This window comes from Periplaneta americana, chromosome 2 (assembly GCF_040183065.1).
Source record: "Periplaneta americana isolate PAMFEO1 chromosome 2, P.americana_PAMFEO1_priV1, whole genome shotgun sequence".
Classification (NCBI taxonomy): Eukaryota; Metazoa; Arthropoda; class Insecta; order Blattodea; family Blattidae; genus Periplaneta; species Periplaneta americana.
In genome coordinates this window covers 126793164-126818487 of record NC_091118.1, presented here as the reverse complement: position 1 = coordinate 126818487, position 25324 = coordinate 126793164, and the positions used below count along the sequence as shown (strand labels likewise).

The following is a 25324-nucleotide window of genomic DNA, read 5'->3' as shown; positions in this document are numbered from 1 at the left end:
GTCTAACAGGTTGAGTTACTGGCTTCGCTTGAATACGGAGCTCGACATCAAACCAAATTGTAACTCAACCTGTTAGACGATCGAATTTGCATAGGAAATAGTGGACAACAGTGAACTCCAAAATGGTAATGTTAACATGTGGTTACGTGACAAGTAAAAAGTAGATAAGGTTTTATACAACAACAATAACAACACACAGTGCAAAAGTGAAATTAATAATTCGTAAGCTACCCCAGTTCACTTAGTAAAAAACCAAGTGATTAAAACAAGTGCTCTACAAATTGCTTCTTACACAACGATTCAGCATTTTAGTATTATGAAGTTTTATATAAAAACAAAGAGAGAACAGTTATAATCGCCCCATTAAAAGGCAAGACACAACAGAACTCAAAGACAGAATAACAAAAACGACCAAACAAGAGTTCTTTTATAAAAGTTTTATATTGGTGTTATACTATAAGTTTTATATTGCATTTTAGAAATTTATTGATATTAAGTAAGCTTAGTATTACTATTAGCACTAATTACTAGTAGACACACAAGTACAAGCGACATCCATAAATGTAACACACACTTAATCACAAAAAGAAGTTCACAGAACACACACACCAATGGATAGGTTTGAATCATTTACAAATGTTAATTGTTAATTTTAATTATAATGCATCTGAAGATGATACAAAAAATGGTATCGAAAACGTTCATGTAAAAATCTTATTAATGTAAATGACTATTATAGTAGATAAGCATTAGCGGCTTAATAAAAGTGTTACACATTAAATTATAGCAGCTTATCGGTAACAAAACAAGAATGAAGTTTATAGTTAGTTTATTTTGTTTCGCGTTGTTTGAAATTATTGAGAACTGAGAGAGAGATAATTTACTGAGTTGTAATTGATATTGATGTGGAGTTGAAGAAGGATCACGTTGAGTTCTAAACAGCTAGTGGAGCTAGACTAGACCCCATTTCGGAAGGCGGTCAGCTGCTATATGCGCCGTAGCATTTCTGGTATGTGACGTCACAAGCTTGTACAGTGGAACCAATCGGGAATCAGTCTATAATAAGTACTTCCAGAGTTCGTTTATTCATGTGTGAGTATTTCAATACATTGAATAAGTAAAAGTAACATTTGCTCTCTCTCTCTCTGTGTGTGTGTGTGTGTGTGTTTGTGTGTGTGTATGTGTGTGTAAGATAAATAAATGAAAGAAGAGACTGTAAAAAGACTAGTATTGCACAGGCAGGCGCGGAAAATAGTGTTTAAAATGTATAATTATTTAAAAAACGTTGACGAGCAGAACGCTGCCGGCCATCTTGATGCTGGTTGCAACGTTGCCAACTCGCAAAACACGACTGCAGAAGCATGTGGTGTGGGACTGAGAACCGTGCAAAGAATATTGTTAGTGAAGGAAAGAGGGTTTGTTTAGTATCATGGTTACAGTAATCAACGGCTAAGGTCATTATTGTTTATTGATAATTTAAATTCTCTCCTGCGCTATTTGTATTGCACTTGCGCGTGAAGTACGATGTGGAAATGTTGTACGCTGGCTTGCTCTCTCTATCTGTCTCTCTCGACGCAAACGCTAGCAGACTACCGCCTTCCGAATTGCCGTTGACTCTAGTACAGTTCTGTTGGGACAGTCACAGATCAACAAAGGAAACGAGTTTCAACGCTGTCATGTACATCACAACATTGCAATGTATAGGCACTTTATTACATAAATTAATTAATTTATTTATTTAGTTATTTATTTATTTACTTATTTATTTATTTATTTATTTATTTATTTATTTATTTATTTATTTATTTATTTATTTATTTAACTAGCTAGCTAGTCAGTACAAATTAAACTTATAAAACAAAAATGTTTCTAGCCACTACCGTAAGAGCCAGGCTCGTGTACGGTGTGGTCTTAGCCAATAATATAACATAAAATTTACAAAGACAGTTTACTAAATACAGTAAGTAACTTAATTCAAACCAAGAAATAACACACAAGAGCAAAAAAAAAAAAAGAGAGAGAAAAAGAGAGAAAAATACACATTTAATATAAATTGACAATCAGACAGAAGCAAGTGATATTCAATAAAAACATGAATTTAGTCGAAAAAAAATAAAAGGTAAAAAATGCATTTGTTAATATTATATATCATAAATAATTTTATAAATTTCTTTTTAAAAGCTTCAATTTTAAAATATTCGAAATTTGGGAAATGATTTGTAATTTTATTATAAAGTCTTGGGCCGAAAGTTTAGTATGCTGGACATGAAACGAAGTGATCACGGTAAATCGGCTACCTACGAACAATATTCAGTGAATGTGATTGCAAAGATGTTAGTCAGCCCTAGCAGGTTAGTACACTATGTACACTATGTTGCTCGAGAGATTCGTATTAGTAATTTAGTGTATGCGGAGTATCGAGATGGGCACGTTTCCCCTCTTAAAATTTCAGTATATGCGCATAATTAAAGAACACGATTCACGGAACAGGTGAGCTTACTGAAACTAGATTATTCGGTGTTTGTGTAGTGACCAATCCTTCGTTCAGCATGTTTTATTCAGTGAAGAATACCTTTTCGAGGACTAAGCTGACACATATAATCCACCATATTAGCCCCTAAAACCCAACTTGGATGCGTGAATTCAATAGTTCTAATAAAATGTGTCAGATTTGCTGATGATATGGCGTTGTTAATAGAAGAGGAGATGATACTAAGAGATATGCTACTGGAGCTAAATGGCAGTCTTGAGCAGTGTGGAATGAAGATAAATGTCAACAAGACGAAGACCATGATCATAGGAAGAAAAGTATAGAAGGTAAACTTGGGAATTCTAAATGAGGCAGTAGAGCAAGTGGAAAGCTTCAAATACTTGGGGTGTACTATAAGCAGTAACATGAGCTGCTGCCACTCTCTCACGAAAGCACACAAAGTTTTCCAAAAAGGATTTAGTACATTGTGCCGATCATTATTCATGTCTAAGATGATAACTTAGGTTTCCACCAGCCATCTCTGGTTATATACAAACGCTATTAGATGATCACCAGGCTTCGGCCAGTATGAGGTTTAGAGTACACGGAGTATAAATGACGTCATGACCCGTGTGGAGGGGTGACTGCAACAGCACAGGTGGGTCCGTAATGTGCATTACCGTTGTGTGTAAGCCTATTGCTGCTTGGCTGCGGTACGTGTAACAGGCTTCGGCGTAGGGACACCTGATTGAAGGTTACAACTCACGTTAATACTTTAATGGCATACATTTATTGTCTACACTAGTAATGTACTGTATATACTGCATTTGTACAGGATGAAATATATTTTGTGCCTTACTGTGACAGACTATTCACGTGTTAAGACACAAAGTAACGGCGCGCTCCATCTCCCAGTCCACTCGATCAACACAACACTATCGACCTGCGTTCTGAACTTCATGCGTTTCTGTGCCCAGGACCGAAGTGTGATGATCACACGTCATAAAACGTCACCATGTGGCGGGTTATAGCAAACTCGGTGAAAGGCGTAACTACAAAACTGAGCACAGCTCCTGTCGAATAACTAATTTTCGACAAATATTTCCTATTAATTTTGAGTTTCTATTACTGTCCTTTGCATAATTGTCAAACCAGCAAGAACTGAATCACAGTGATGAACACGACACGTTGGGCAAAGAATAGTTAAACGCGACTGAATTTGTAAAGCAGTTTCGAGATATGACCAAATCACTATTAGGAGTATTGTGACTGGAATAAGAATGTGATCAGTTCCAGTTGGAGTTGTACTGTCATGTTGGCTGTAATGAATTGCTGATTGGCTGAAGTGAACTTAACCTAACTCCATTTGGAGAGAAATTTGCAATGTAAACTCAGGGTAATTTGTTCGTGGGTTTCGCTACGATGCGGCTATTTATTTCCGTTTCATTCAGACTTCAACTTTCCACGCAGATTAGAAACCGAGCAAGTTCGCGTTTCTTGTGGCTGTGTTTAAATGTTTAATCGCCTTAGTAGCTCTCTTCTCCCTTGCGATTTAAGGATAATTGTAATGTCTGCTCCGATGCTTTCATTAGTTCTATAAAATATTACGTTGTTTGTAACGCTGCGTTCATGAAGTATGCAGTGATACTGACTAGACGAAGAAGGTTATGATAGTCAAAATTAGTGTGCTCCCATACATGTACCGTGAGGTCACAGGATCGATTCACACTGAGCATTTTTGGTAGTATTTCTCTTAATACTTTTCTTCGCCAAATCGTCTTCGTATTCTTACTAACAAGTGCTTTAATTAAATCGAAATAGTAGAGCTACATATTTGCTTGTGTTATGTATCTAAATAAAATAAAATTTTTAAGCTATGAAACCGCTTCCAATCAAATCATCTGCAAAAGGCACTCCTGCAAAATATAGTGAATTAACATTCAGTGATAAAGTAGGTAGCTCTTTTTAGGTGCAACAAAAGTACTTAATTCATAGTAGCCTAATTGATAGAAATGTCCTTTACCTATATTTGGGCGTAACTTCTATCTCCTTGAATCTATTAAATTGTACACGAAGGGGCTCTTGGGAAATTTTGCAAGAATCACTCAATTCAATTTAATTCAATTTATTTTTGGCCATGAGACATACAGTTTTAGGCTTCGTCAGAATACATTGAAAAACATTATAATACATTTTAAAAACACTAATAAAAGAAACAGTAAAATTTAAATGTACAATTAAAACGTGAAAAAATTTGAACTTTTAAATTAAAGAAAACAGTTCACTCAATGTATTAATTGTAACTAGTTGCAATTAAATGTATTTATTAAAACAACAATAAAATTTCATACAAGTTTGTGTTCAAAAACTCAGAAACGGAATAAAAAGGATTATTTGATAACCAATTGTAAAATCTAGTTTTGAAGCTATTGATTGGTAATTTATAGTATTGACTGGGGAGCTTATTATATAATTTTATCCCCATAATTTAAACGTTTCTATTGCTCTTGTGTAATCTACAATATGAAATATTAATTTGTTCACTATTTCTAATTCCATGATCATGTATATATTGGCCGCTAATGAGTAATTGTGGATATTTTGTCGAGTGTAAAGTACTAGATCGTATATATACAAGTTCATGATTGTTAAAATCTGTGATTGTCTGAAAAGTGGCCGACAATGTTCCACATAGTTATATTTACATAAAATTCTAATGGCTTTCATTTGCAAAATCAAGACACTTCTAATTTTGGTTCCATTTCCCAAGAAAATTGGGGTATATCGGATTATTGACTGGAAGAAAGAAAAATAGGCACATCTTAAATAATTTTGAGAAACGCAAGTCATTAATTTCTTTAACAAATATAAAACTCTTGATAGCTTTGTGCATATGTATTAGGCCTAAATGATACACACAGGTACACTTTTTCTCATCATATTTGAATAGTAGACAATAGTACGTATCGTTTCATAATGAGCTATTCTTGAATACCAGACAAGACCAAGACCATGGTTATCGAAGAAAAATAAAGAACGTAAAGGTGTGAATTCTAAATGAGCTGCTACCAAGAAGTGAAAAGGAGAGCAGTAATGACAAAGTAAGTTCTAATAGAACTGCATTCCCGTATTTATTCTTGTTTTCTCATTCTTCTCCTTACTATCCTCTTATTCTCCTTATCTCCTTGTTTTTGTATTCTCCCTATTCTCCTTCTACTTGGCTCATTTCATTTCTCGCGTCGCACACCAGCAGTGCTTCATAAAGAAATAGGCCTACAGCATAGTAAAGCTATGTACCTGTCGACAGCTACTTACCAATGCTATATCAATTACTGGGTTATTTAAGGGTCAGAGGAAGTGATGATAATGAAATGGTACTTGACAAGAGGAGACCAAAAACTCGCCATATGACCACCTGAAATGCGTCTTATAATTTGGAAAATCTAACCAGATAGTCACCGGAAGCGAGAATCGAACCCACGCCCAAGCTCAGCCCCGGATCAACAGGTAATCGCACCTGCAGCCTGAGCCACGCCTGTGCCTGTGGTCAATTTGTATTATTTAAGAACAGTAAATTAAATTTAGTTTTATTTCACAATGAGATCTGAACCTTATATTCAAGTAATGCAAAATATGCTTGTAGGTTTAAGCATTCTGATTAAGCCAGTCAGGTCTTAAGATAAAATATAAGACAGAACGAAGTAAATATATTTATTATCATTAGATATACTCGTGGTGCCACATTATAATGGTGATAGGATTATATAATGGTGGATATTGTTGGCAACAGAATTCGTAGTCGTCCAAAGCATAGGCTATAATACGTCGCTTCTACAGAATCGTAGAAGAGCAAAACCATGTCTTTACAACACCAACACATCATCTTAATTACTCCATCGTGGAAATTAACACTTCCGGGCTTATTTGAGACAATAAAGGAAAAAGTAAGTCCATGGAATTACGGATACCGGAAGTCTTTGGCGTATTGATAATAGGTATAACATTTAAACCTGGAGTGACAAAAGGTTATATTCTGGATCCGACCATCGGATTCGAGACGCATCAGAATCAACCCGAGGAGGTTGTCTAGAGAAAAGGGCAATTTATGAACCAACTATCCCATATTACAAACCATCATATACACTCAGGGATAAAGAAGTCATCGCATTAATGTTGGGCGCTAGAGGGACCATAACAAAACAATTCGTCTCATTATGTCATAAATTTGAAGTTCCAACAACAACAATTAAGAAAATTTCTATGATAGCTTTGAAGGGTTCTCTGCAGATTTTACGGCGGCACTTGTACTTGAATTCAAATTACAGTTGAGTTTTCTCAGTATATTTTTTTTACTGGAAATTCTCATTATTGTAAAACATTATCTATTGCAAATTTCAATTAATTGTAAACAAACTTCTTGTAAGATATGTTTAATGTCACACCTTAAATGTTACTGTTTAACATTCTTTGTCTTTGGCAACCTCACCAAGTTGAGGAACATTTATTAAATTAAATAAAACTGCGAAATTCCACACGAAGAGTCCAAAAATTGCGTAGTATATTTCACTCGACCACGTGTAGGCAGTCTACCTTTTGTTCACTGCGAACGAACACCTATGCTGAAATATATGAGACGCATTCATGCGCAGCCGGTAGAGATAGTCAACCGGAATATTATGGAAGTCCATGCAATGAGAAGAAAAAGTTGCTTCCTTCGCGAAGTCTGTGGCTAGCGGGTAAATTACATTTACTTTCGGTTGCTTTCTTAACGCATTACACTACTTGCAGAACATTTTCGAACATAATCTGTGATGATGAATTTCTTCAGAATGTGATAGCTCAGTTAAGTCGTACGACACGACATTATCATAATATGAAGCTTCGATTTGTAACTGTACTTGAGCTAGCATACGCTTTTCCGACTTTAACCCAGTCTTTGTCAATATTTATGCTTAAGTGTTTATGGAGTTTGAGATTGTAGACGTAGAAATAATTTACAACAGATAAGAACACAACCTAAATAGCTTATAGTAGTCCTATTGAAGATTTTCTTAACAATTTTTCCAAAATAACTACTAATGAATCTTAAATACCCTTGTGGTCTACCATTAAATGTCCTGTAACCACAGTCATAATCATAGTCATACCAATTATTCAATTATCAAGCTTGAATCCGTTGTCCCTTCCCTTCTCACTGACGTAGTCTGCATGGCGAGAGGTTTTTTTTTATTTGAAGGGAAGTCACCATCATATCTCATTAGCAACGAGCTAGACTTGTGATCAGAGATTACGTTCAGGCGTATGTGTGTTTTTTTCCGAATTTTGACGTAAAAATATAACCTTTTCCCTCATGAGTATGGGCACCAGTTCCGGGATCAGTGGCGAAAAAAAAAAATGACAGTTTCAAATTTTTACTGTAACAACATGATGAGTATTAGCCGGTTGCTAATGTTATTAGTAGACCAGTTTACGTCATGAACCAGTGTAAATTTTGTTACCAAGCCCAATGACAGCACCTCGCTTCGCTAGAAGCATGAGGGCGAAAAAACTGCGTATAAAACTGTATCGCGGTAACTCTCTCAGTAATATTTCAGCATCTCAATTTCCGAGATTTTGTAATGTACTTTACAAAAGTGTATTGTACAGTATTTTTTGCACGATAGTATATTTTCAAAGTAATATTTTTAAAAATCTTGATATACAGTGCGTACGTTAAATTATGAACAGCTGACTGAAGGTTAGCAGTCTGACCAACGTACAAACTTCACCATCAATTTCAATGTGAAGGAGTAAAAATGATTCGGGTACTTATAGTATTTTGTGTTCAATTGGAATAATTTTTATTTCATTTTGTTAAGTGAAGTTTGAATTGTTTAAATAAAGTTAAGTACATTCAAATGCAGTGATTTGTTTCGTATAATAATACATTATATAACGAGCCTATAATGGTAGTAATTAAGACGCGAGTTTCATAATTTTCATACGAGCGTCTTAATTACCATTATAGGCAAGTTTCATACGACTTTTTATGCTCGACCATATTTCTAGCTTGAAATTAGGCCTATGCATAAGTATTCATATTATTCTTATCTGAGTGGGGAATGGAAGTGACCTTGTGCAATCTCATAAACTGTGAGATGTGCGCAGACGCGAAAGTGTTGATTTTTTCCGAGGAACAAATATCATTGACCTTGATATAATCTAGAGAGTAAAATGAACATTAATCTTGATATAACCTGGAAATTGATTTAGACATTGAAAAACGAGATGACAAATTGAATTTATTTGAATATTATTACCACAATTAACGCTAATTATTATAGTAACAGAACATAACCTTCTGCGACATTATTGGATTTCCAGCCTCCGTGACGTTTCGCTAATAGTCTTTCGATTGCATATCTGAGAATAATCGATACTTGCGCTTTCATATTGCTTTCTGATTGGTGGAAAACCTGAACTTTAAAGAATAGTTGTACTTTAATGAGGTCCATTAAAGGGCTGCTACCAGGTGTATAATTACTACATTTCGGCATGTTCGAGCATAAAGTATATTAATTAACTATCAATCTCTAGATACTTTGGAGCTTTCAAGTTACTTGCGTGAGTTTTCTGCTCTGGGGAGTCCGGTGCTTCAGGGATCAGCGAGTTATGGCTTGTAAGGCCACCGGCCGCAAGTGTACTAAATACTAAAAACTTGACGCTTATCTAAGCAAGAAACGAAGAGAGCAGAAAGCTCACGCAAGTATATTAATTAGCCTTTTGCGTATTAATTTTATGTGCATTGTAGGATTGTAGCATACATAGAAGATATGGTTTTCATTACAACTCTAGAGTAGTTATTTGTAATATTTCAACATCTTATCTAGGTTGGCAACTCTGAACTCATTAAAATCAACTTTCAATCGTGGCGGCCGTTTGCTGTAACGACGAGAAAACACACTATCGTGCAAAAAATGTAATTTCAATCCCGAAACTGGGTGACTATTCTACGTTCCGATGTGTTGTCATATTATACAGATCTTATCTCCAACTTTAAAGCGAATATAAGGTAATCTCGTGATGAATTCTCGGTAACAACTTCTAACTACAAAATCTATCGACATTAGTTAACCTCTCAATCGGCATATCAACGTTAGATGACTGATTGAATACTAGTTAAAAAAAACAATATTTTATAAAATACGCATACACGCGATGACTATGAAAGATTATACTAGGCCTATATTTCTATTTCTCTGCTGGATATCGAAATCAGATTTTTAGCACCAATTAAATACACATTTATTACGATCAGGAAACTACAAAAATACGTATTAAATATAATAGAAACAAAAATATATTAAAACTATTAGGCCTATACATAAAACAAGTATGAACATGTAGTAAAGTACTTAAACAAAACAGAAATATAAATTAAAGAATTTACCCCCGTATGAGCAACCTCTCGTGTTCGGGAGTTCAAGACTGCACTATAGATAAGCAGATAGAAGAAGAAGACAAAATAAGCAATTAATATAAGCGATAAAATGACACAGATTACAAGAACAAGAGCCTATATGATAAAAAGCAATCACAATTTAAAAAGTTTAGATTTGCTATTATTGTGGCATTAAATGCTGCTACTTCAAGCCCAGAAATGGAGAGTTACATAATTTGAAAGTATTAATACTTTATTTTCCTTCTTTACAGGTGTCTTGGTAATGTCACCACTGATCGTTATTGTCCTGCTCACTACGTCAATCCAGACTGTGTACTCATCTTGAGGTTAGAGCGAATGAAAGGTGAGATATAAAAACTTAAGAATGCGCCTCCAACGTCCCACACATCAAAATATATACATAATCTAAAATGTCCCTTCCATACCAAAGACAGAAAACTTTTAAATATAATGGTTTGAGAGGTATTGGATTGGTTTGTTTAAGTGTTTCCATCGTGGTCATGTTACACGAGAAGGAAGTGTCAGTGCCAGAAATTGTGAACGTATGAATTCTCATAAGAAAGTACTCCGTGTGTTTTCAGATTAAATATTCTGAGATAAAATGTGATGATATTTGTTAACGTACTGTTTACGTGTGTGTGAAGAGAGACACTTGAAGTGTGTATGGCCGTTGATTCGTGTGTGTGCTCTTATATCAGCTCATGATATTATCAAATAAACTGTTACGCTCGTTGACGAAAACAATGAAATACAAATCGATATATTTGTGAAAGGGTCCTGAGGTTTTGATTCTAAAATCAGTAGCAATTTTCCATTTAAAAATTTCTATAATATAAATTGTATAAACATTTGAATAGGCATATATTATTACGTTTAAATTTTCAGAAATAAGGAATTATGCAGTATTTCTCTGAAAATTTGTGACAAATTCGTAGAAATATTGAATATGTTAAAAGAAATACAACAGAGAAAATCGCCGTGCCCAGACTGAATTGGTGTTTGAGATATGAAGTATGAAAGATTATGAGATTAGACAGTTGAAGAATCACGTCATATCAGACGAGTTTTCATTACGATGCAACGCTGAGCATTATCGAAACAAGATGAGGCAAATCCATATTAGTCGATGACTTCGCATCTTGTGTAAGAGACCTGACAAAGTATTCTGTGGTAAAAAGGGCTTCATAATATTACAATGAAGTAATGAAAGAGTGAAAAGTAACAGTCAATACCAACGAGAGTTAAAAATTTACGTTATTCTTAAGAGAAAGATAGAGACGTTTCCAAGTAGGAAGTACAAGATCACAAATTGAACAATTGTTGATAAGAAGTGACTAGAAACCTGAGGAATTTTTTTTTTGCAGAATTTTCCCAGCATTTGTTATAATTATTTTATTAGTTTTAAATTTATCGTTATTATTTTCTTACCCAGAAATAATAATAAACCGTTATGCATTAAGATATCTGATAAAAGTATAATTTAATGTATTTACTAAGTGTGAAAACGACTCTTCAACCAATCGATAATATGGAATACACTGTCTAATCACAAAATCTTTAATATATTATATCTCAAATGACAATATACTTTGAATATTTTCAGATATTTCTCTTGTTCGAATATGCAACTCTGGATTCAAATTTCAGTAGTGTAATAAAATTGACGCAGTGAAACAAGAAAATATATGTATTTGCTCATGTCGGTATGAAATGTCTCTGCAGAATTTATTATCTACGTCAGTGGTTCCCAAACTTTTTCAAGGTGCGACCCACTTTTGAGCAAGGCATTTGTTTGCGACCTCCCCCCCTCCATTGTCATTTAATTCCATTCAAAAAACACTATTTTACTCAAACCAGTGGATACCACCTAACTTCTAATATACCGATAAATGCAAAACGAGAAATTGGAATATGCAAAACTATTTTCCAATTATTATCTTTGACTTCTTACACTTGCCTTCCATGCTGAAGCACTTTGAACAGTAGTCTGCAAGGCCAAGATGTCGACATAATAACAAGCGTAGATACAATTGAGTGATTTATAAGGAAACTAGGTTTTTGGCCGACATCATTTGACAAAAACAAATTTTATTCATTCCAATGTATTAAAGAACTCATGGGAAATTTGTGACAGGCTATAACAAATACTGAGCTTGTTTTTTTGTGCACACAGTTAAGTTTGCATAGTTTTAAATAAGAGTTTTTTATATATATTTTCCGGAAGAAACTCAAAATAAAATAAATACAAGAGTCATAGATGGATACTGAATTTGTTTTTAGACAATTGCACTCAACTAGCAGAAATTCAGTATTAGGAAAAAACTCATTGAAATATGTACCTACTGATGGAATATTCAAACTATGCTTTTTTCTTCTTTTTTTTCGCAAAGCTTTGACCAGTTTTGGATCAAAATAATGTAAGAATACTTCGAAATTAAAAGAAGGTTTTGAATTTTTTATAGCATTTGCAAATTATTAATCATGCAAATTAAGTTTCTCCCCACAATTGTCATCGTAATAGAAGCGAAAAGTCCATAAAATTGAAAACGCTATCAGTGTGTGTGTATCGAATATAGAATTTGAGAAGCTACCATCTCAAAAATAAGCATAGGCTAGTTATCGCATTAATTATTTTTCACATAGCTACTGAAAGTCTTTTTACTTTAATGTTAAAAAATGTTTATATTTCTAAATACAAAATAAATGTGCTATTAATAAAGCGTTTTTTTTATTTTATTTTGTAAACCATGTCGCGACCCGCTCGCCTCTTCACACGATCCCCCCCCCCCAGGGGGTCGCGACCCATAATTTGATAACCACTGGTCTACGTCAATAATTAATTAAATGTATTTTATCACATATTTATGGAATCATACACAAAGCTCATCCATTTAATATTATGTTTAATAAAAATGTAACCAAAATGATTTATTTAATTACACAGATATGAAAATTAAAAAAAGAAAGACAGGAATTTAAAATCTTCTTCAATTGTATTTTTATAACATCAATATTATAATATTTTTCAAATTTAATACAATTACTTTCGAAGTAATTAAGTATTCCTATTAACTCTAATCTTGATTATAAATTATAGTTATTGTCAGTTGTTAGAAGAGATTCAAATAGAGGAGATCGTAAATATGATAGAAAAATTCACTTTTTTTTTTTAAGTGGTACAGCTTGATGCTTTCTAATTTTTGGTGAAATAATATGTACAAAAGCACTTTCCGAAAGTTAGATTATCTTTCGTTTTCAGAGAGATGAAATGGTGAAAACATTACATATGTCGATAATTTCATACAATAAAATAAATCCAAGTGAAAAACTAACAATTTTATAGTTTTCCTTTTTGTTCCTTCATTGATTTTCTCTCTTATTTCTTAATGTTTTATTTATTACTTCCATGTCTGGTTTTAATTTCTTTGTTAACCATTTTCTGTTGCTTTATTTTCACTTTTATCTTTTCATTTTTCTTTTGTTTCTCATTTTCATTTCCTCTGCATTTAATTTTAGTTTTTCCAACCTTGTCTTTCAATTTCTGTAATTCTTTCAAGTTTATTTTTTCCATTATTATGAATGTTTAAACGATTCTTGTTTATAATATCCGTGTAACGTAATATTACGTAAACCATTTAACAGTTTATGTGATATCGAAATACTTACTCAGCACCAGTTAGTCTCTTTACTATTTTTTTTTACAAATGTGTGGAAGTAAAATTACTTAAAACAATAAAAGTAAGATTAACGAAGTAGTTCATTAATTTTAAGTTCCGTGCATTTAATATGGTACGAATATTTGCAATGAGAATAAAATATTGTATAAAAATAAACTAATTTATCTCATTAATTCAGAGTAGTTTCAAAATCAGCAAGGAGAAACATTTTAGTAAATAGTAATGGTTTTCCTGAAATATAGTACTTGTACAAACTTTGGAGATTAGTTAACTATATCTGAACACGAAAAAATGTCAAATATGAGTATGTTCGGAAATACCTGGTTTATAAGTTACAGTCGAGAGATTGTAAAATCTCATATCATGTCATTATTATGTAAAACCGGATACATACACATAACCAATAACTGAGAGAACAATTAGGATGTGAGAATGAATAATAAAATTATGTTCATAGTACAAAATAGATAAAATAAACAACAAAATAAAAGACCAAATAATGATATAATATGATACATATACACTGAAGAGAAATCGAAGCACTCGAAACTACTCGAATTTCTTGTGGGGCAATTTGGGGGTGCAACCGAATTCCTTACCACGATATTAACTAACATTTTTCTAATCACTTCAAAGATTTAGGACCACTAACAGCAAGATTAAGGATATTATAAATTAAGCAAGCACTAATGGAAATCGGTGATGTAGTTAAAATGATACCCTAGTTACTGGTACAATTAAGCATAGTTGATATCAATTATAAAATAAAGTCTTAAAAGATAACCATAAAATTAAACTTATAAATAAAATTTAATAAACATGATTTGTGGGTCCGATAAGTTTCTTTACATTAATCAAAGTGGCAATGTCCTCAGTTAGCTTAACAACATTGTAATATTATAATTTACAATTTTTTTAATATTTACGATATAAAATAATAATTATAATATTACATCGTAAATATTCAAATATTTTGTAAATTATAACATTATAATACTGATAAACAAATTGATGGACATTCCCACTTTAATTATAAATAAAGGATTTTAGTTAAAATCATCATATAGCATTTTCTTTATGAGACCTTCTGAGTGGTATATATATATATATATATGAAATTGTATAATCTGCAGGGAATCTTTAAGAATTTGGGTGATGATATTTTGAATTTCAAAAGATAGTATTGATTATAATTGAAGACATTATTACAAAAACAACCCTTGTCAAAATTGCTATTTTTCAGGAGAACAATAAAAAATAATAGAATAACATATGTCGGCTATTCCCGTTTAACTGGTGTTTTAACCTTGTGTCTATTGCACTTGACATGGGCCGTTTTTGGAGTCTATAAACATTTAAAATAGTAGCAAATGTGTCCTTAACTCAATTTCATTAAAAATGACTAGGGCTGTTTTTGTAATAATGTCTTCAATTGTTTTAAGAAAAATTATATGTGAAGTTTGATAAAGAACTCCTAGCACCAAAAAATAAACCTGTTACTGAACAATTGAAGCGAGGGATGTTGCACTTGGCACTAAGGCAGGACATACAAGGCTCATAAATGGTCCCCTTTTCATGATCAACCTGATGAGCTTGGTTTAGATCTCTCTCCAAGCGTAGGCCTATAGTTGGATCTGTGATAATAGCCTTTTTGTTGTTGCCTATTTAATGGTATTATATCCGCTCTTCTATGAGAGTCATCTTCAGAAATGCAGTGGACCTCTTCATGAACATACAATATTACATATAATAACGTAAATGAACATTAAAATAAATGCCATGTCGTACTTTCTAAAACATTTTTCCTCTTCTCTCACTGTTTTGGAAGCTGTCAGTAGCATACTGCCTTCACGTATTCAAGTCTTGTCATCTGATGCTTACAGTACTGACTTTTGTCTGTCTATGCTGACATCTTTGCCGTTGGGAGGAGCCTTGTAGTTTGTGGTTGTTCTTTCATTTTTATTTGTCTGCTTGTGTACATTCAATTACATTATGAATAAAAAATGCTGGGATGAAGATGATAGGACATGCTGACTACCATAATTAAGTACGAATGAAGAAACTTATAGCATTCGTTGTGCGCACTGAGCTTGAGGACATGTTTACCGAGACACATGGAGGAAAATTCACTCTCCTCAGTAATATAGTTTTCTAAAAGATAGTCACAAAATGCTTGTACTATACTGTCGTTTGACTTAACTGGTATAGTCATAAAACAGTCTTCAATGTCGCTTGCCGAAAGGAAAGAGAGATCGAAGAGCGGTTTAAAAAATGTACTGATTTTCAAAGTACGATCCCTATAGATAGGGCTGAGAACCACAGGACTGAACTTCATCATCACGTGTGACCTGAATGGAATCTGCAACCCTTCATTTGTGCTTTGGGTGAAACCTCGGGAACAGTCAAATCCAAGGCCCATGACAAGTTTACGCAAATGCTATGTGGTGAAAAATTGAAACGTAATAATTGTTCCGACACATATACTTGTCTGTGAACATTTCAGTAAGGAATTCGGTTGTATACTTCGTTGACTCGGGAAGGAATTCGGTTGTACTCTGATATCTAACTTAGATTTTTCTGATCGTATAAGTGAACTTTCTAACTACTGGATAAGTCAGAACCAAAGGTATTACAAATTGATGAGTTTTGAAAGAGTTCCAATAATTCTCAATAGGTTACACTTATTGGGACGGGTAAAAATGTGTTCAGGAAAATGATGCATATTAAATATAAGTTATTCTCATAATTGACAATATCAGCGGTTTCCTACTAAACATAGTGGTTTATACAATCATCAGAGGGGGATGAAATTTTGAATTCTGTAAAGGTATATTTATGTACTATTGGCAACATTGACTGTTAGCGTCCCCATCTATTCGTGCAAATAATAACTAAATAAACCACACTTACACGAACAAATTTTCAGTCACTATCGATTAGTGGAGGTAAAGTATCTTTGAACGCCAGTGTACCTTTTCTTCTTACCACTAACCCAAAGGAAATCGAATTCACCCATACAGTGATACTACTATTTAGTTGGGTCCGAATTATGAGAAAAAAAATTGGTAATAACCTAATCGTGTTTAGGACCATTCAAATTTTTGATCTTATGGAGATACATTTTGTATTTAATAATGATAGAGTGAATTAACATGCTTCTGTTTCATCGTATAGTTTGAGACAAGAACAGAATGTAATGTTATGCAAATCTGGCTTTCAGGTAGTAGCTTCCTGTAAAGCAGGTTTGTGTGCACTCAAAGTTGGATTCTGGCGTCTTGTCAGCCCATTTGAGTTGTGTGGATATAAAGGAAAAATTGTGACGGTGTCGTGTATAGTCCCTGGGGTAGCTCAGTCGGGAGAGCATTCGTGCGGTAAGCGAAGGGTCCCGGGATCGATACCCGGCCCCGGAACAATTTTTCCTTGAAATTATTCAGAATGTAATGTTATTTTGGCGCTTATTTGTTTATGTGATTGAAGAGTACGATCCCAAAACTCGTTCATTTCCTTTGGCCATTTTTGTGATTTATATACGAGGGAGAGTCAAAAAGTAGCCTAACCTTAATAACTGTTTTATCAATTGAATATGTACAACAAGACTAAAAACACTTTATAACTTTTCAACATAGTCCCAACTACGTTCAATGCAAGTGTTCCTGTTATACTATGTTAAAAGTGATGAAGTGTTTGTAGTCTTATTGTACATATTCAATTAACAAAACAATTATTGTTACTTTTTTACTCTCCCTCATATTTTTGAAACTCCTATCATTATATTTGAAGCTTCTTTTCTAAAAAAAGTCATTCCTTGTCTAGAAGTTTGTGTTATTGTGCAAACCACTTGAAAACTCGCTCAGTCCATAGATTGGTGGATAAAAAAACTAGACCAGTCTTTTCGTACAAAATGGACTGAACGCGTTTTGGGATTACGCTTTTAAGCTCTATTCCATTTCAAGCACTCATCAAACATTCATTTTACTCCTATGTTAAGTTACACATTTTCTACCAACTATAGCCTAATACATTGTAGCAGTAAACAAATGAATTATAACTTACCTTCTTTGTAATTTTTTTTTTGTTGTTTTCCACATTATATATTCGAACAACTCCATGAGAATTATGACTGTCAGAACCCTTTCACGAATCTTATTTCACAACACCGTGTTTGTATCTCATAAATCTGTGACAATGCAGAGTACAAGATTTCGAGCGGCATATTATTATCTGATTACAAAAGTGTTAAGTAATTTATATTTTGAAATTGTTAAATTATTTTGAAGAAACGTATCATGTGGCTGTATCGTGTACTTGTAATATAATAATACACTTAATAGTGCTGTGCTGTGAACTATTCATCCAATGGTAACTGTATAAAACTCACTTTCAATTATTTGTTTACAATTCTCACCCATCCCACAAACGTGTTGAACGTATATCTATCCCTTCCATTTGTGACTTACTGAAATGTTACATTTCATAAAACTAAACTAAATATATGTTATTTCGCTTGATGTTAAGTTACACATACTTATGCTTTTGTACTCTCTAGTTCTTCATCTCTCTGTACAACATTCACTATAATCATCATCATCACCACGAAAGTTATATTCGTTAGCATGATCACGCATCATTTTCAGAATCAGTTTCAAGATGTCTTTCGCTCACATAGAAATTTAAGGGTAATATTGCTATAATCTTCCTGTGAGATCCACGTCTTCTTGTTCTGTGGGTTCATATTTAATAGCTTACTTAGTTTTTCTTCTTCCTTTTTAATAATACCATAAGATTATTAAGTTTCACATACTTTGTCATAATGTGCAAAACATGTAACTTAGAACCATTGGGTTACTACTTTTGTTACAACTAATAATTTATTTAATATTTAAACATGTGTAGTTTTAATATTCTCTTGTGAGATCTGTGTTCTGAGACCATATCTCGATGCCAACAAGCAGTATTGGTGCATCATAATTTTACAGCATTTGAGATTCTTTTTAGTCTTATTTGTAAGTGTTATTTTCATAGTTCTATACATTTATAACTAAATTAATGAAGCTCTTCAGCTAGAAGAGAAATCACGTGCTAGATAAGCGGAATAACTAATTTATTGCAATTTTTTTATTGCCAGTTACTGTTTTTGGTGTCAAAGTATATTTCTCACATTTAAATTATTTTTAAACTTTATATTTGTGAATTATATTTTTAATAATATCGCGTAATTACTGGATGACTAACTGTAGTTTATTTTCAGATTTGTTAGTAGCCAATGGTGTTCTGCAAGTGTTTATGTATTTAAAACCCACTTTCGTAAGAATCAATTTTTTAATTGGCTGTGACATTATTCTATGACTGCGTCGAAATACAGAGTGATTTAGAAGGAATATTAAATATTTTATAATGTGATATTATGAACTATTCTGAGTAGAAATTTTATATAAATGTGTGTAAATGTTTCAAAATTTGTGGAGATATAGCGTTTGGAAAGTTGCGCATAACATATCTGACAAATGGTATGAAGAAATGACAATTAATTACGTACAAGAAATAGTACCGTAAAACGAGGTGATTTGATACGCTGGGGGACTTGTTACGTTTTGCAAGTTGATGTTTCGTTTCAAAACATCAACGTTTTGTAGGTTGATGTTTCGTCACCCCAGCATATCAAGTCATCCCGTTATGTATCTCTCTTCTCAGACCGTCTGAGGGCAGCACTATTAAAAAAATGATGTAGAAAAATAGCTGTTTGTAAATTAGTCTGTGTAGATTTGGGAAGCATCAAATTACATTTAAACCGTTGATGCAATTTTTGAGGAATTAATTTGAACTGTTGAAATTTATTGAAATCTTGTAAATAAGCGATAAATGCAATAATTAAGTCACGTGTTCTCACTTGCCGCTTGCAATGCTTCTTATGCTAACATTCAAAGAGCTGTTTGTATCTCCACAAACATTAAAAACTGGACTCATGTTTATATGAACTTTTTTGTTAAGAATAGTCCAAACTACCACCGCAAAAGTATTTACTATTCTCCTGAATTACTCCGCATAATGTTCAAAGGCAGAGATAAATTAGGGCGTTTTTGCCTTAATTCTTGAAGTTTTCCTTCTTGTTTGGAATTTATTTTATCACTTTCTTTTTAATAAAAAGTACATGTTCATATATATTCTGTATTATTTTATTAAGTGTTACGGATAACAATTATTATGAAAGAATTTTCGTGATTTATGTCGTAAAACCATGTCCAATGCTTTGACGTAGTCAATAAATAAAATATGCATTTCTAAGTTGAATTCGCGTTTGTCATTCATTTTAATGTATGTAGTCCTTTCCTGGAACCACGTTACATAATGTTAATACTGTTTTATTAAATGACATAGAAGTAGCGATGACAAGTTACTCACGAATTTCACACGCGCATTATCACAGTCACAGTTACATTTGTCATTCTGTTTAAAATTGAATGCAGTTATCGGTGCAGCTACGATTCCGTATAATCCTGCATATAATTAGGTATACCAAACATTACAAGAGGATTTACTGATATTTGTTAGTATCAAAGTCATATTATTTTATCTTGTAACTATTATACTCCTGAGTCATGAGACATTTTTTGTTTTATTTTTAAAGTTCAAAGTTTAAAGTACACTTCGAAAAGTCACTGAAATGAGAAAAAATGCTAAAAAATTCTTCAAGTTACAGTTAGGGCACAAATGCAGGTAGGCTATGTTATACTATAATTCGGATCTGTGCAAATACATCTTATACCATGTTTTTTACGCTTAAAATATAGCGCTTACTGTGTACTTATTTCCAAAGCATGTCCTACGGTGCCTTGGCGTTGAGTTGCTGGTCGCAATTTTCATTTACAAATAGTTGAAACACGCATTGCAATGATTGAATCGTTCTTCTTGTGCTTCCTGTAAGTCCCAAGAGATGTCAGGAGCTTGACAAGCACAGAAAAGAAGTGATCGATAACGATTCCATTTAGTGGAAAATATGAAACTAAATGCATTTATAAAGTATGGTACACTATACTCCAGGACTCAGGAGATTAACATTTATGTTCTTTAGTATTAGTAGGTAAAATGTCTGAGTAATTGTTCGAATTATTAACGGCTGATTTTACTTCCATTCATTGTTGTCTTATTGCTTGAACTTATTTATTCTATGCTGGTAACGAGAGCCTAGACGAGAATATTCCTCAATATATGCTGGTTAGAAGAAATAAATTTCTAGAAGAGGCATGTTCCAAAAAAATAATTCCTTTTTCCTAAAGCGAAGACTAGAGTAAACTACCATCACGGACTAACGGTACGTTAAATGGTCTTACAATAGAAGTTAAAATGCAAACTTAATTTATGTAAATACAGTAGTCTGACCGCGTGCGTGAATGTGAGCCAGATCTTACAAATCATACGGTGTAAATAGAGTTGCCATACACCGCGAATTTCGCAGACAGTCCGCGATTTTATAGTGCAATAAGAAAGTCCGGGCCGAAAAGACAGAAGTCCGCAATTTTGAATGCATTGGGGCAGAATTCTCGAAATTATTAGTGGAATATGTCGAAATGGTACTCAGGTGGATACAAGGTAATACCAGAGTCTAATACAGTATATACAGTCACGAAGCTTGAGTTGTTGAGGGTACTAGGAACAGTAGACTGTGCCGGTACTATATCGCATTGTCTGTAATGAGGCGATAATAGCGATCCTGGTGGTTAGCAACTATCTATGGATTCATATTTACTACGTATTGAATTTCGTGACTGTATATACTAGACTGTAGTAATACTATATCTTGCGAACTGAACGGGAGTCTTCTCTTTGACCAGATGATCAAATTGAAATCTTTTCTATCGGACAACAAAGAGGAAAGTTACAAATATATACTTTCAAACAAAATTTAGTTATATTGTTTTCACAGCTGTATTTCTATGGATCAGTACTCAGAATTTCTGAAAGTTGTATAATTTTATTTCTCTGCACCTAGGTACAATGATAACGTAGAAAGAGTATTTTCTTTGATGAATGCTCAGTGGACATAAGAAAGGAACAGAAGTCAGTAAAATCAATTCTGGAGATACAATATACTGTAAATTGCAGGAAATTTTACAAAGTCATTCAGAAACAAAGTTTCTTTCTTTTGTTCACATTTCTGAGAAGTGTGAGTGGTACTATGGTGGCGACATATAGAATTGAATGTCTGTCACTGATATATAGGGTGATTCACGAGTATTCCCTTGCGGAGTTTATTTCCGAAGACATTCTGAGCAAAAAATATCATATAAACATTTATCCTAATCTCAATATTTTCAGAATTACTCTAATTTGAAGTTGTTTGTAAAATACTATTATTCTTGAGTTTTCAGGATAAAAGAATATTACAGATAAAGAATGAACTATCCAGCAGTATCATTTCTTTAATTAGCTAGTATTATGAATTTCATTTTATATGGTTTTTCCGATAAGCAAGTTGTAATACTATATTAAATTAACATGAGCCGTCTGTGCTCATCTAATTTTATGTAAATTGATTATAACATGAACGTTTTCGGCACTAATGTACCATTTTCAAATGTATGAAAGTTCGCCTAATTACATTTTCAAATATATGCACATGAACTGTGTAAGTGAAACATATAATGTGTACCCTTGATGATTTGAACATAACATGTAAAACACTTTTATATAGATAATTAAAACACTCAATTATTACTAAAAATTAAAACCTATCAACTAATTTGTTCTTCTGCTATGTTGTCCATCTTTTGTAGAACAATGTGGTTAGCTTGACGTTAATATTTTGTCAAATGCAGTTATCCAGTCATTAAAATTGTTAAATTACACTGTGATATAAAATGTGATATAATGAATAAGACAGGTCAACATTAAGTATTTTAACATTTTAATATTTTATATCACAGTGTAATTTAACAATTCTAATGACTGGATAACTGCATTTGACAAAATATTAACGTCAAGCTAACCACATTGTTCTACAAAAGATGGACAACATAGCAGAAGAACAAATTAGTTGATAGGTTTTAATTGTTAGTACTAATTGAGTGTTTTAATTATCTATATAAAAGTGTTTTACATGTTATGTTCAAATCATCAAGGGTACACATTATATGTTTCACTTACACAGTTCATGTGCATCTATTTGAAAATGTAATTAGGCAAACTTTCATGCATTTGAAAATGGTACATTAGTGCCGAAAACGTTCATGTTATAATCAATTTACATAAAATTAGATAAGCACAGACGGCTCATGTTAATTTAATATAGTATTATGAAGCTAAAAATGTGTTGTGAATTCCATAGTTGTTTCATACAGATTTTTTTTTTTCGATTTTTAACTGAAAAATTAAATTTTCTTACGCACTTATCACAACAATTGTTACAAATCACGCCACTCTTGTAATTTCTTTAATACTGTACATTAGGATGCATAATTAAACTGTAATGACTCGAGTTCCTAAAGTTGTATGATTTGTAACAATGTTTGTGTTAAGGACGTAAGAATGATGTCATTTTTACTTAAAAATTGAAAAATAAAATCTGTACAAAGCAATTAACAACACATTTTAGCTTCAGAACACTAGTCAATTAAAAAAATGACACTTCTGAATAGTTCATTCTCTATCTGTAATATTTCTTTAACCTTAAAACTAAAGAAAAAAAGTATTTTACTAACAATTCAAATTAATGTAACTTTGAAAATATTGAGATTAGAACAAATGTTTATATGGCATTTTTTTGCTCAGAATGTCTTCGGAAATAAGCTCCGTAATTGACTAAATTCTCATGAATCACCCTGTATACAGAATGTTCTGAAAAATATTCCAATGTTTAGAGAGGAAGTAGTACGCATCAAAACGAGAAAAGTCCTATAAACATGGTTCTTAAAATTAATATTTTCTGAGAAATCAGGAAATGTTTACTATCACTGTAGGAGCAGCATATCTTCCACTGTGAGCTCTTGGGCAATAAATTAATGAGGAAACAGAATGCAGACGTTTGTCACTATGTACGAATATTACACAGCATACCTTTGTTTGTATTTGTATCAAGATGACGCTTAAGCAGACGGCACTACGTTACAGTTCGTTCGTAATCGTACTATTAATCGTAAACCTAACATTCTAAATGTTCTAAGTGCCAAAAACAACTTTCTGAGATATTGATGAAAAAAAAACACTGCGAAATGCATGTTGAGATACTTACAACACCGTCTTTTGGCTCACGAATGAGTCCCTTACAGTTGAACTATGACAAAGACAATTTAGTACGATATTCTCATATGGATGTTCCTCCCTTAGAATTAATAAAATGAAATTTGACAAATTGGCACTTAGCACATTTAGTATGTGAGTTCTTCAGTATTATATCTGTTCGAGTCGGGTAAATAATTATTTTCGTATCTGTTGGATCGGACCATGTTTTGTTGTTACAGTAACACGGGTCCAAAAAATTAATATCCACTTAGAAATTAGCAAAATGTTTACCATCGCTGTGAGAGCGCATATATTTTACTGTTAGCTCTTGAGAAAGAAACGAAACACGTAGTGACAAACGGTTACATTCCCTTCCCTCATTTTCCTCTTGCCAAAGAGCTCATAGTGGAAGATATGCCGCTCTTACAATTATGATAAACATTTGCTCATTTCTTAGAAAATATTAATTTTAGATACCATGTTTATAGGACTTTTATTTCTTGTTTTAATGTATACTACCTCCTCTCTAAATATTGGAACCCTTTTTCAGAACTATATGTACATAACATACACAGATATACGAGTACACTAAGCCTTCTCCGACAATGCATTTTCGTTTCCCACTATGCTGAGTGGACTAATATTATGTTCAGTTGGTCATACAGCGCGAGATTAAAAATTTTTAACTATAAGGTCTCAGTCACAATGCAAATTCACATATAATAAAAACGTTATCTCTTCTTCTTCCACACTTCATTCCGCCATCTCATCATATACAGGGACATCATTTTATTTTTACTTCAATTTTTATTGTACTTGAGTTTTTGAATGTACTTCACTCCCACCCCTTCTACTAATGAAGTTCCACCGTCCTCCAAGACCACATATACAGACATACTAGCCTTACGGTCACAGCAAACAGTACGTTCCAAAAATATGTTCGCGTTTTCCAGTGACGAAAGACCTTTCAATATTGACAGGTACTGTCGTACATTTACCTACGTTGTATCCCCATTTCCCCCACCTGGTTCTATTCGCCAGCTAGTGGCTGGGCGGTCTTAGCTCTTTTCTGAGAACATTAATTTCTATTAGGAATTGGACGTCTACGTAATATTATACAACTGTTTAAAATAACTTAAATAAAAGGGTCTCGTTAAGTAATTAACTGTCACGTGATTTCCTCCCTTTCTACCACCCTACGACATAACCACTTGGACGGACAGTAGATAGCATGTCTGAGTAATTTTATCTTTTCGGGTCGGGCAGAAGTGAAGATTGAATTTACAGTACGTAAGGTACTCTTTTATAGAGTAGGTACAGAATTATTTCAACATGAGTTACTAGTACGAAGAACGAAACTGGTAATTGGGATTAGGTACAATAGTCTATAGTGCGATAATATGCGTATTAGAACTGAAGCCTGTATCGAAATGAACGGCCACTATTTTAAAAAATGTGTTTAAATATCCATATTATGATTATTTTTCAATTTAACTTCATTCTCTATATTGTACGCTAATG

At 33.0% G+C, this 25324-nt stretch overlaps 1 protein-coding gene across 1 annotated transcript in view; it reads left to right on the top strand.

Annotated features, from left to right (window-relative positions):
- The window catches only part of LOC138694564 (uncharacterized), a 176974-nt gene extending 157118 nt beyond the window's left edge, over positions 1–19856 (top strand). The window contains exon 5 of the mRNA XM_069818423.1: positions 10163–19856. Within this exon, the coding sequence (XP_069674524.1) occupies positions 10163–10236 (74 nt within the window). The 3' untranslated portion in view covers positions 10237–19856. The remainder of the gene's footprint in view (positions 1–10162) is intronic.
- Positions 19857–25324: the final 5468 nt, after the last annotated feature.